Source organism: Coprinopsis cinerea (genome assembly GCF_000182895.1).
Source record: "Coprinopsis cinerea okayama7#130 chromosome 4 map unlocalized cont3.4, whole genome shotgun sequence".
Classification (NCBI taxonomy): domain Eukaryota; kingdom Fungi; phylum Basidiomycota; class Agaricomycetes; order Agaricales; family Psathyrellaceae; genus Coprinopsis; species Coprinopsis cinerea.
In genome coordinates, this window is record NW_003307541.1 from 2,169,637 (window position 1) to 2,181,910 (window position 12,274).

The following is a 12,274-nucleotide window of genomic DNA, read 5'->3' on the forward strand; positions in this document are numbered from 1 at the left end:
AGCTTCCCAGTTTCGTCAGAGAAAGATATATAGACTCAAGAACATCGGGATGGAGGATTAGATGATGTTGGTTTCAATCCGACACACACCTACTAGTGTCCCAATCAATTCGTTACAAATAACGCGTAAACAAAGAACAACAAATTTAAAGGCTGCAGTTCGCTTGAAACCGAAAACATGACATTGTCAAAGATATTGTACAGTCCGTATTTCTTCTTCTGTCCGCGTCTCGACTTTCTTTACTTGAGCTTTCCCAAAACGGACGAAGTACTGATATCAATAGAAAGCAACTCCTGCAAAAGTGTCAGCGCCCAGGGACGACATACAAGTCTGGAGGGGGGTTGACTGTACCTTTCCTGCTTCAACCTCCTCCGGAGTCGGCATGAGACCCAACCTCAGCAACTCAGAGGCCTTGCTGACCACGGGGTCGTTTTGCATCCTGGGCAGCAGTAAGTAACGATAGAGAAGATATCTGACTCGGACTCACGATGCAACAGCGACGATGCGGTTGTTCTTCACATAGTATGCAATGACCTTGGATAGGGGGTAAGTTCCATAAGTCCGGCAAAAGTCAATACGTGGGACTGACCTTCAGCTCGTCAGGATTGCCCTTCACAATAACTCTGTCATACTTGTGCCCGATCCCACAATATCTCAGTTGTTGTCCCTCTGAGCAACTAGTGTCAAGGTGCGGCTCTATTTCATGTTCGGAATGACTTACGCGCGCTCCAGAAAACAGGGATCTTGACGAAAGGTTGCTCCTTTCCTGAGATGGTAACGCCGACGGCTCGACCATGGTTTCCGGCTACGTTCCAATGCTCGATCCTGGTCTCGTCGCCGCTAGCCTGCGGGTAGATCGCAATGTCACCTGTCGATGGAATGTGAGCTCTGCAGCCACATTGTCTGGTGAGGTCAACATTTACCGATGGCGTAAACATTCTGCTGATCAGGACCAGATTTGACTCGAAGGTATTGGTCAACTTTGACACCACCGTCCTTCTCAACGTTGATCCCACTGCCCTTCAAGAACTCCGTGGCCGGGGCAACGCCAACTCCCATTATGACAAAGTCGGCAGGGATGGTCTGACCATTGACAATCACCCCACTTGCCGCGTTAGGGTTGCTGTCGCTTGCGACAATCTTGTCGACCTTGCTCTTCATATGGAATTTGACACCGTTGGATTCGTGATACTTCATGTGGAGGTGAGAAATGCATTATCAGAAAACTTCAGTCACCCGTGATGAGGCTTACCTTCTTCAAAGCTGCACCAATCTCGGAGCCCAATACAGCTTGGAAGGGGTACTCCTCCATTCCAACCACGTCAATAGATGCAAGCTTTCGCTTAGCCATAGCCACGACGAGCTCCATGCTGATGAAGGAACTACCGATCACAACCACTCGCTTCCCTTCCTGCGCGGCTGAATACATGGTGTCATAGTCGAACTCGGGCAGGAATAACAGATGGCCTTACCTGCATCGACTTTCTGTGAGTCAGCGATTCCACGGAAAGTGTAGACATTCTCAAGGTTTGCGCCTTCGATCGGAAGTCGACGAGGGGTGCCTCCAGGCGCGAGGATAAGTTTATCATATGGCAAGGTATCCTTCCCTCCGTCAAGAGTCACGACCTTTTTCTGAAGATCCACGCCAGTAACTTCCTGTGATGCGGATGGTGAGTGTAACAGTAATCTTGGTCGAAAAGTCTTCGAAACCTACAACGCCGAGTCGAATGTTCGTCCCATACTTAATCTTGAGATCTGCAGCAGACCGCCATTCGATCTTGGCGGGGTCGGTAATGAGTGCCTTGCTCAGCTTTGTTCTGGAAAGCGAGTTAATGGCAGAGTCAATCTTGATACGAAGACAGAGCCTTACCTGTCGATCGGGGTGTATGTTTCCTTGGAAATCAGAGTTATGGGTCCGGGATACCCGTGCTGGGAACAATTGTTGTTTTACTCTATCAGGTATCGTCTATACCTGATGCATAGTACTCACCTCTCGAAGGCTTTCGATGGCGTGGAAGGTGCCCGAACCACCACCTACGATCACAACCCCGTGTCCAGTGGTGTCATTGCCGGTGGCGAGCAACTTGGGTTGTCTGGACAAATTGGCTTTGAGCGTGTTGGTGGGATTGGCAGTTACATAGATTTGGCCGTCTGCGATATACGCTTCGAAGGAGTGGAGCGCAGTTGGGGCAGGAGCATCCTCTGGCGATGAAGTTGTTTATTATGAGTGGTGAGATGGGGTGTAGCGCTCCTACCGATATCGCCTGTGCAGACATTGAAGCACGCTGGAGAGCGAAGGTCAGTCTGATTTTCGAATTACGAGCCCACAGGGACCAACCTCCGTGCCACGGGCTACAAGGGAGGGGGTCAGAAGCTTTTGAGTATGTCGTCATACCAGCACTCACCAGACCACACGGCCGTCTGCAGTCAAAACGCCTTTGGCGAGCGGCGCTCCGTAGTGAGTACAGAATGCGCTCGTCGCATGGATCTTGTCGCCCAACCTGGACAGCAAAACCTTGCCGTCTTCGAACGAAACCTCTTTCCTGGGTACCGGGCGGGGGTTACGACGTTGCTCAACACTCCAGTCGACACTACTCACATTTGGCCATCCTCGAGCTCTGCCTCTGGAAGGACTGCGATAGTTTTCACTGACATTCTGCGTACTTGGTGGTGGTAGAGAGAAAGGCTCGGAAAGCGAACCGAGGGCAACTGGAGGGAACGAGCACGGGGAATCAGAAAGCGCATATAAGGGTGATTGATCGCGTCCAATCAGCTCAAGTAGATTAGACCAAGAATCGGAAGCTGCTCCATTCGACCATTTATGCGCACGCTTTCCCCATTGCGTCATATCCTCGTCTGATCACTCGGGCGCCAATCATCCACAGCCATAGACGCCCATTAAAGTGCCCCAGGTCACTGTCTGCGTTAGTCACCATAGAAGTCGAAGTAGAATAGATTGCTAATACTCTCGTAAGTATCAGTGCCTGTCATGAGTATTCTTTGCAGGAAGGGGAAGTATGGGGTGAGTAGAATGCCGTGATTGGTGATATTGGGATAGATGGCTATCGAACTGCCCCGCAAACTGAGGATATTCTTCTCAAGACGGAGAGTATATGCCTTAATGACATTAGGTATAGATGACTGCCACTACTGTATCGCAATGAGGGTGCGAGGCTGACTGATGCTTCCATCGATGAAGCTGTTAAACAGGACAATAGGTTCAGCCATGGTGTCAGGAATTGATAAACGGTTACGAGTTGAAGTAGTGTCCGCGATGAGGTTCGATAGGATGGTGCACAAGCCGAGGACAGAAAAGCACAGCCATGCATGAGTTGCGATGCCATCAAATTCAACGGCCAGCGGCGGCGATGACGAGGTGACCCCTCATGACAGCGTTGACTGTCACCGGTGACCACCACCGTCCAAGATCGTCGCCAGATCCTAATTCCTACAGGATGTATCATGGTTAACATGGCGGTCTCCGACCTGTTCGTAGCAATAGTGCGAATGCATCGTGAGTGTGGTATGCCGACTTGTGCTCGCAGTGCTCACCTGGAGATTCTAGACATTACCAACCCAAGCAAGTTTCGACGCTTGAAACGATTCGCATTGCATGCCAATGTATCTGGCTTGGTCAAGGTACCGTGAGCAGGCTTTCGTTGAAAGTCGTTAATGGATGCTCATAGGGGTCACACATAGAAAGGGAAGCCAGGGCTGGTGGTTTTCGATGGGAGTCAGTCGTCTGTCAAGACCTTTCTAGCCAACGCTCGAGGTCCGTCTCCCCCTCCGCTGACATGGCGGGTACAAGCTCCAACTAATTACAGGGCTGCGGTACTTGGAATATCATCACGTCGACACAACGTCATTGCCTGATAAATCCAAACGAGTTGCAGATGGTGCGCCAGGCCTGCACGAGGTCGAGCACGTCAACACACTGGTGAAGGCCATGGACAAAGTGGCGCTCAAACAATGGTTCAGGGACAATTTAGGGATGGCCGGTCCTGGTCGATGAAGCTCGTACCTCTGACGACCAGTCGCAAAGCGCGTGGGTGATCCTTGCAAATTCTTCGGGAAATGGTCAGTTCATTCAAAGCGCGAGTGACGTTCGTTGAAGCCAACTCACCCAAAGCTGCTCACTGGAGTCCACCCATGATCCCGAGGTTTCAGATATCTCTGCCCGTTGGTCGCCAATGTGCTGTCGAGCAATTCTAAGAGTGGATTCTCCTTTCCTCGGGAAAACAGCCCTATCGCTTTCGAAGTCACTAGCACTAGTCACACCCCCACGGACGGTCTCACTTCTTGAGCCTCCATCGTGTTCGGCTAATTTACGGATCCTCTCGACTGAACCCTGTTGCTCTAATTCACGGCAAAACCGCAAATAGATTATCTTTTGCTGCAACGGACCCTGTACCGGCGCGGTACACAGATCGCTTCTGTCGTGGAGATACCATAGCAGGTGATCCGCCTCATAAGCCTCTTCTTTGAATAAACTCATCATTCCCCGCAGGTTAAGTTCACGACTTCTTAAATTCTCTCGGTGGCTATCCCCCATGTTCTTCGTCCGTTGAAGCACAGTCGTGGTATTTCCATTGTGATCGCTACCTTTCGGTGGATCGTTGCACAGTCTTCATGGGAAGGAACCACATTCGTTGGTATGCCCCGGGGGTAAATGAAGCCAGTTACCCTCTCTGCGTTTGACCAGGCCCTACCCCGTCGCACCCCCGAATTATACACATGGTTTATCCGTATAGTAATGGCGAGGTGAGTACCAAGTACGCGTCGCGCTTCGGGCGGCATGGCATCTCCCAGTCAGTACTCGGTATACATCGCATTGTCATTCTCTATGTGCCTGTCCAAGGCATGGGTCGTCGTCGGTGCATACAGGCTTTATGGCAGGGTAACAAGGCCCTTTCCATTATCTACATATGTTCCAATTTCCCCAATCAATCTTTTTCCATTGCACCGTCCCTTTCGCGAGGCTGGTGCAACATGGTACTGTGGCGATCGCCACCTCTGTCCCAACTAGAGTCCTCAATTCTGATTTACTCCCTGTTAGTGGCTCAAGATCGAGGAGATGTCGCTGTGAAGAGCCGTGAGAATGCGTGCGGCATCGGTGACGTCGCTCTAGCTCGCTTTCCACACCTCTGGCTGGTCCTTTGTCAACCACCACCACGAACGTCGAAAGAGTGACCATGACCTTCCTAGACCTGCCGCCGTCCCTGGACTGGCCTGCGCAATTCTGCGCTGCGACGATGCTGGCCACTTGGGTGGCTTCTCTCATCACCGGAAATGTCTCGCAAGTGGATAGGCTCTGGACGTTCTTACCCACAATCTACACCGCCTACTATGCTTTTCTACCGCTATTCCCTAACACACAACCATTCTTCCTCTTCCCTTACGCTCCAAAGAGTTTTGGATGGGCCACAGCGACCACTTGGAGCCCGAGAGCACTGCTCATGTTCGGATTGACTTTTACCTGGATGTGTCGTTTGACCTACAATACGTATCGGCGGGGCCTGTTCAATTTGTGAGTGAACGAGTTGAAACCTTTCTATTTCATGACTAAGTGAGCTTGTAGGAATGATGAAGATTATCGATGGGCAGTCCTTCGCGCCCATATTCCAGGTGCACTGTTCCAGGTCTTTAACCTGGGATTCATTGTCATCATTCAGAATGTGCTCCTCCTGTGGCTTGGACTCCCCGCACGAACTGCTGTGCAGCAGCCTCATGACCCCCTTTCCACATCAGACTATGCCATGGCTGCCCTAGCCTTGGTTTTGCTTGCGCTCGAATTCACTTCGGATAACCAACAGTACGCCTTCCACCAATACAAACATGCCTACCTGGCCAAAGAAGCTGGGAAGCTGGACGTCGAATACAAGCCAGAAGATCATTGGATTGGATCGAGGTTGGACTGGACACCTGAAGACGCAAAACGAGGGTTCCTCAGTCGTGGATTGTGGAGGTACTCCCGCCATCCCAACTTCTTTTGTGAGCAGGCTTTCTGGGTATGTTCTTCCCGTCCTCGAAAAAGGTGTGTCGACTGACGAACCTTTCAGTGGGTCATCACCCTGTTCCCCCTTGTCTCACCATCGCCTCCCCACCTTCCTTCTGCTGAAGACTTGCCTCCCCTCCGAACGATTGTCATTTCCATCCTTCACCCAGACCTTCGACGGCCACTTGTGGATACCTTGACGGCCGTGTTTTACCCCGCGTTCATGCATCTCCTCCCGGCCATAAGCCTTTCAGCTCTCTTCTGGGGCTCGACCACCTTCACGGAATCCATTTCCAAGAAGAAATACCCTCTCTCGTATGGCGCGTACCAAAAGCGAGTGGGAATGTTCGCGCCAGGTACGACGTTGCTGAAGCTGGTCCAGTTGAAGTTGTTCTCGTCCGAGGAGGAGAGGAAGAGACTGCATGATATAGTATGGGGAGGGGTCATTGAGGATAAGAAAACAATCTAGTCAGTGTGCTACTTGTAGGACGCTCTGTTGTGTTTGTACAGTACTGTATAGCGAAAAGAAGCAAGTATGACGCCTGCGATCAATGAGGCAATTGCGGTGATGCATCGCTCCATTCTTGGTTCACCCTTCTCTGTCTCTGCAGCCCTGTTATGTGCAAGCCTTTCTGCGTTCAGCGTTTGGGCTGTCTAGGTCGGTTGTATGGCTCGTGGCTGTCGAGGCGGTGGTTTGTGGCCCATTACGTCAGAGGCTGCCACCGACCGCCCGTTCCGTGATTTGGTTCGCCCCGTTGTCACTTGGCCTCACCTTGGCCTCGATCCGCCACCTTAGTCAATTGGCATTCAACCATCTCTCTTCTCATTGAAAAGCTGCTCTCTCTGTGTGCTGGCCGCGAGAGAGGGTCAGTATGATCTCTGCCCGCGAGCTCGCCCTTTATGTCGTGGTCGCCTCATTCTTGGCGTTTTTCTTGTCCTGCGGTGTATCCGATGGCCCAAGTCGATTCTGGTCGTCGGTCAAAGAGGGCGCAAAGCGGTTTGATCTCGTCGAGCAGGCTACGAAGAAACGTATGTAAAGTTTCCCTTCCTTTGAATATAAGCGCTGGCGCTGATCTCCTAGACAGGATTGCCAGACTTTACCCAATACGAGCCGCTGAGAATACTTTCACGCTCAGAGTTTCCTTTAGGTGACCCCCTAAACCTTTCTCTATCTTCCATTGGCACTGAATGTGTTTCAAAGATGATCCCACTCGTCGAGTGATCATAGTTGGCGATATACATGGGATGATCCACCCGTTCAAGTCAGTTGCCACTCGCCGATCTCCCTCAGGTAGACGGTGAAAACTGAGCCCTCTTTCCCGTAGCAAACTCCTCGCCACCGTCGACTACGACCCAGATGCCGACGTCCTGATACACACCGGCGACATCATATCCAAGGCGCCTCATCGAGACTCGATGGCTGTCCTGTCCTTTATGGCGCGCAATAACATCACCGGCGTTCGAGGCAACCATGACCAGATGGTGATAGAGTGGAAGGGTTGGATGAAGTGGATATGTTCCTCGTTCGATGGTTGCCAGTGGCTTCAACGCGTAGAGAGAGACTGGGACAGACGTCATAAAGAAGACAAATCGCTCGCCTTGGAGGACTTCCTGGAGTCAGAAGAGCAGGCCCTAGGGCTGAAAGACAAGCGGTGGTGGAGCTTAATCCCCTCGGAGTGGAAGATGCTTGGTGACCACTACCGGATCGCTAGGAGCATGTCAGACGAAGAATACAGCTACCTTCTCAACCTCCCATTGCGACTTTACATCCCCAGTGCCCATGCTTATGTGGTCCATGCGGGGCTTTTGCCATCCGACCCTCAGTACCCGTTCGACTCAAAGAGGCAACCATTGGCCCATTTACCGAAGGTTGGAGGACGGTCAAAAAGTGAGGAGAGGAACGGTGTAGAGCACATGAGGAACCTCCAGGAGATGGCAGTCTTGACCAAGGTGCCCCAGAACACAAATCCTTGGGTCGTCCTGAACATGCGGGCTGTCAAGAATGGGAAAATATCAAGGTATGTGAGCCAATGTGCGCAGCCTGAACAAGTCTAACCGAGCCTTCAATAGGAAGCGCAATGGGAAGGACTGGTACAAGATTTGGGGGAGGGAAATGGACCATTGCATTGGCTTCAGTTCAAAATTGTTTGACGATTATAGCTCGCTAATACAACCCACCTCTGGGAAGAAGAAACACGGGTTACCGTGCTATCCCATCTCGGTCTTCTATGGCCACACCGCGTCCGTCGGCTTGAACGTCCAAAGATGGTCCTTTGGTTTGGATTCGGGCTGCGTAAGTTACCACACGTCTCACAAGGGTGTTCTCGCTTGACCGATTGATGACTTAGGTGTATGGTCGCAGACTCTCGGCGTTCGTGATTGGAGGGCCCGGAGTTCTATTGGACGATGTCAGCGAAACCGACGCCGGGGTTGTTGATGCGGACGGTGAGTGCCACGGTACTCGTGCTACTCGTAGTCTGTTCTTGTCTGACCTTGGGCAGGTGGAAATGATGACGATACGGATGCGTCTGGGAAGAAGAAACACCACAAGAACGGCGACATCGTCCCCTTCGGTGACCGCTACCAAGGCCAAGTTATCTCTGTTAAGTGTTAAGGAGAGACTGCGCGAACGTGGCGATGCAGGTTCCTCAGTGGTTCCCAGAAGCCTGTCCACTTGACGAGATGGTGCAAGTCTCGTGTCCAATCCACTCCCCATTCCCTCGCGTCTGTTATTGCATCCTTTACTTCGACCTTCTTGCATTTCTCCGCCCCTCTGCGCCTTTCGGCTTCGCTCACGTCCACAGGCCAATGACCCGATTCATGTTGTTTCTCGGTTTAACTTGTTCTATTTTGTATCATAGATGGACTACCTTAACTGTCTGTAAAGATCACTCGGCCGAATTCTCGAGGTTAATAGAAGTCGCTTTTCTTCTCTGGACGACGAACAGCATCACGGGTTAAACATGGGTTTTCTCCATGACCTCGACCGCCAATTCTTCGGGGAAGCCGACGCGTTCTCACTTCTCCAGAAACGGCTTCTTCAGATCCAGAAAAAGAAGTTCTTCTATTTTGTTAGTTCGGATTGTTTTCGGTAGATCGCCTATCCAGATAGTGGGGAAAGAAGATCTGGGGTCGAAACTTGGCACCGAACGCCAAGGCGGCAAGGACAAGCCATGCTCGGGCGGGGTTTCAATACTTTTTTTGCCAGGTTTCGGCAAGATCTATGGGAAAAGCTGTCTTGTAAGGCAGGAGGTAGACCCACGAGGACACGAAGTGCGATCTAGTGCTCTTGGGACAAGAATTTATGGGAACGATGAGGAAACAACTGGAATCAGCTGGAAATATTCATAGTACCTTGGCACGATACCGACCGCCTTTCAAAGATTGTGTGCGCTGCTTCAGTAGGGCTGCTGTCGTGACTTGTTACCGCCTCTACGGCAGCTGCTCCAATAGAAGGAGGCGACTTTTCGCACCTAGGGCCCTAGGGGTTCTATTTGTGGTCAAGAGATCTAGTAGATGATGGTCCTGCTCCAATTCAATGTCAAGTGTCCAATGAGGGTAAGGAAGACTTGTACTCCTTACCTGAGTGTATTCGACCGTGATGACTGCGTCAATAACCGGTGATCTCGTGAAATGACTGAGGACAGCCCAGCGCACTATTCGGTAACATGTGGGCCGTATTAACCCTGGTACTGAGCGTCTTGCGATGACCATCGGTATAATAGACATCTATAGCTGTAGAGTATGCATTCGCGCGGTGTCTCTAGATGAAATGACGGAGTATAGGGAATAGTGAAGCCTAAGATAAGTGGGAAGGGCGGGTCGGAAACAGCGCTTAAAACGCGTCCGTTTCTGTACTGACTGAGGTGAACGTCGATTTTGGAGCGTTTGTCAACTACATGAGCCAATGTAAACATTATAACAGAACAAGAATGGTGACTGTAAGGGACAATATCGTAGACGCCTTGACAAGCGCTGACTTGGACGGTCGTTGAAGGTAAAGGACGGAGGTTTTAGAGATAAGATAAGATAATTTAACAGCAACTTTTTGGGCGGAGTCTGTATTTACCATTTTTGGCATCACCCTTGGCATATCCGGTGCTATTGCGCGGAGCGTTAACGCCAGAGGGGAGATGGGGAAGAGTACGTACTGTAACCACAGTCATCTCTCGAGAGGTTCTGTGGCGACACAAGGAAACACTTCAAGACTGTCCGGTTATTTTCCGTGAAGTTTTGGGTATAAAACATGGCCAGGAATTGCACTTTGGAAAATCAACATCCTCGGTTCCTTCGACATGTTGGGCAAAATCGCAATCGCATCTCTCTCTTTCCTGGCTATCGCCAAGGGTCAACAGGTTGGCCGCGAGGTCGCCGAAAACCACCCCCGTCTCCCGTGGCAGCGCTGCACTCGCAACGGTGGATGCCAGACTGTCTCCAACGGTCAGGTCGTCCTCGACGCCAACTGGCGATGGCTCCACGTCACCGACGGCTACACCAACTGCTACACCGGTAACTCCTGGAACAGCTCCGTCTGCTCCGATGGTACCACCTGTGCCCAGCGATGCGCTCTCGAAGGTGCCAACTACCAGCAAACCTATGGAATCACCACCAGCGGCAACTCCCTCACCATGAAGTTCCTCACCCGATCCCAGGGAACCAACGTTGGCGGCCGTGTCTACCTCATGGAGAACGAGAACCGCTACCAGATGTTCAACCTCCTCAACAAGGAGTTCACCTTCGACGTTGACGTCTCCAAGGTTCCTTGCGGTATCAACGGTGCCCTCTACTTCATCCAGATGGACGCCGATGGTGGCATGAGCTCTCAGCCCAACAACAGGGCTGGTGCTAAGTACGGTACCGGCTACTGCGACTCTCAGTGCCCCCGTGACATCAAGTTCATTGACGGCGTGGTATGTTCACATTGAAACCCCTCCCAGTTTGACGTTTTCTAATGCTTTTGTCCAACAGGCCAACAGCGTCGGATGGGAGCCCTCCGAGACCGACTCCAATGCTGGAAGGGGTCGCTACGGCATTTGCTGCGCCGAGATGGATATCTGGGAGGCCAACTCCATCTCCAACGCCTACACCCCTCACCCTTGCCGAACCCAGAACGATGGTGGCTACCAGCGCTGCGAGGGCCGCGACTGCAACCAGCCTCGCTATGAGGGTCTTTGTGATCCTGATGGCTGTGACTACAACCCCTTCCGCATGGGTAACAAGGACTTCTACGGACCCGGCAAGACCATCGACACCAACAGGAAGATGACCGTCGTCACCCAATTCATCACCCACGACAACACCGACACTGGTACCCTCGTCGACATCCGTCGCCTCTACGTCCAAGACGGCCGTGTCATTGCCAACCCTCCCACCAACTTCCCCGGTCTCATGCCCGCCCACGACTCCATCACCGAGCAGTTCTGCACTGACCAGAAGAACCTCTTCGGCGACTACAGCAGCTTCGCTCGTGACGGTGGTCTCGCTCACATGGGTCGCTCCCTCGCCAAGGGTCACGTCCTCGCTCTCTCCATCTGGAACGACCACGGTGCCCACATGTTGTGGCTCGACTCCAACTACCCCACCGACGCTGACCCCAACAAGCCCGGTATTGCTCGTGGCACTGCCACCACGTACGGTGGCTCTCCCCGCGACACTGAGCAGAACCACCCCGATTCCCAGGTCACTTTCTCCAACATCAAGTTCGGTGACATCGGCTCCACCTTCTCCGGCAACTAGATTTTCTAGTATCGTTCTGTATGCGCTCTTTGTATCCATGTCTCGTCGTCATCTTTGTACAAAAAATTGTAGCGTGCCAAAGTGCCATTGAATCGTATCCGTTCCATTCCTCTTCATCTTGCCCGTTTGAAGTTCGTACGATGTCCTGTGAAGGTGCTCCTGGCACCATCTTCAGTATTAAGGGAGGTCAAACATCATCTGTCTTGCCCAATTCCTCACGTTCACCGAATTTAGTGTCTTTGTTTCCTTTCCTGAATCGTCAATCTCTAGACTATGACGGGATCGCTGAATGCGGGTACTGCTCTTCACGGAACCTTTCCCCGCCCCGCCTTTCTTAGCTTTCGTCCTCTTGCAGTGGAAACGCATGCGCAGCTCCGATCACCATCTGTCCGACGCGCCGTCAGGTCAACGGGCACCCACGGACTGGGCGGTTATGTTCAACGCGCATCCTTGTACATTTCCTACCCTTTCCATTGGCTTCGCACAGAACCTGAGAGAGAACATTTCTTGCACCAACATCCGATGACATATTACGGCCGCAGC

The 12,274-nt window shown here is 51.9% G+C and overlaps 5 protein-coding genes across 5 annotated transcripts; 4 read left to right on the forward strand and 1 right to left on the reverse strand.

Moving 5' to 3' along the window:
• Positions 1-92: 92 nt before the first annotated feature.
• CC1G_12977 (flavoprotein) lies at positions 93-2,655 on the reverse strand (the record flags this gene model as incomplete). Its single annotated transcript, XM_001836312.2, has 15 exons — positions 93-293; positions 352-439; positions 488-534; positions 590-669; positions 722-868; positions 924-1,191; positions 1,253-1,419; positions 1,473-1,656; positions 1,715-1,817; positions 1,871-1,929; positions 1,991-2,202; positions 2,256-2,285; positions 2,339-2,352; positions 2,406-2,543; positions 2,600-2,655. 15 exons carry the CDS (start codon positions 2,653-2,655, stop codon positions 240-242), a joined length of 1,647 nt encoding a protein of 548 aa, XP_001836364.1. The 3' UTR covers positions 93-239.
• An 816-nt stretch (positions 2,656-3,471) lies between these two features.
• Positions 3,472-4,012, forward strand: CC1G_14423 (hypothetical protein; the record flags this gene model as incomplete). Its single annotated transcript, XM_002911380.1, has 4 exons — positions 3,472-3,514; positions 3,566-3,639; positions 3,700-3,772; positions 3,825-4,012. The coding sequence occupies 4 exons, from the start codon at positions 3,472-3,474 to the stop codon at positions 4,010-4,012; spliced, it is 378 nt and encodes a 125-aa protein (XP_002911426.1).
• A 1,146-nt stretch (positions 4,013-5,158) lies between these two features.
• On the forward strand, positions 5,159-6,464 carry CC1G_12978 (integral membrane protein; the record flags this gene model as incomplete). The annotated part of the gene is made up of 3 exons (XM_001836313.2): positions 5,159-5,527; positions 5,579-6,008; positions 6,060-6,464. Exons 1-3 carry the CDS (start codon positions 5,193-5,195, stop codon positions 6,462-6,464), a joined length of 1,170 nt encoding a protein of 389 aa, XP_001836365.1. The 5' UTR covers positions 5,159-5,192.
• A 403-nt stretch (positions 6,465-6,867) lies between these two features.
• CC1G_12979 (calcineurin-like phosphoesterase) lies at positions 6,868-8,780 on the forward strand (the record flags this gene model as incomplete). Its single annotated transcript, XM_001836314.2, has 7 exons — positions 6,868-7,024; positions 7,081-7,143; positions 7,197-7,257; positions 7,321-8,013; positions 8,066-8,288; positions 8,344-8,440; positions 8,497-8,780. The coding sequence occupies 7 exons, from the start codon at positions 6,868-6,870 to the stop codon at positions 8,607-8,609; spliced, it is 1,407 nt and encodes a 468-aa protein (XP_001836366.2). The 3' UTR covers positions 8,610-8,780.
• A 1,510-nt stretch (positions 8,781-10,290) lies between these two features.
• On the forward strand, positions 10,291-11,731 carry CC1G_12980 (cellobiohydrolase I-I; the record flags this gene model as incomplete). The annotated part of the gene is made up of 2 exons (XM_001836315.2): positions 10,291-10,905; positions 10,964-11,731. 2 exons carry the CDS (start codon positions 10,291-10,293, stop codon positions 11,729-11,731), a joined length of 1,383 nt encoding a protein of 460 aa, XP_001836367.2.
• Positions 11,732-12,274: the final 543 nt, after the last annotated feature.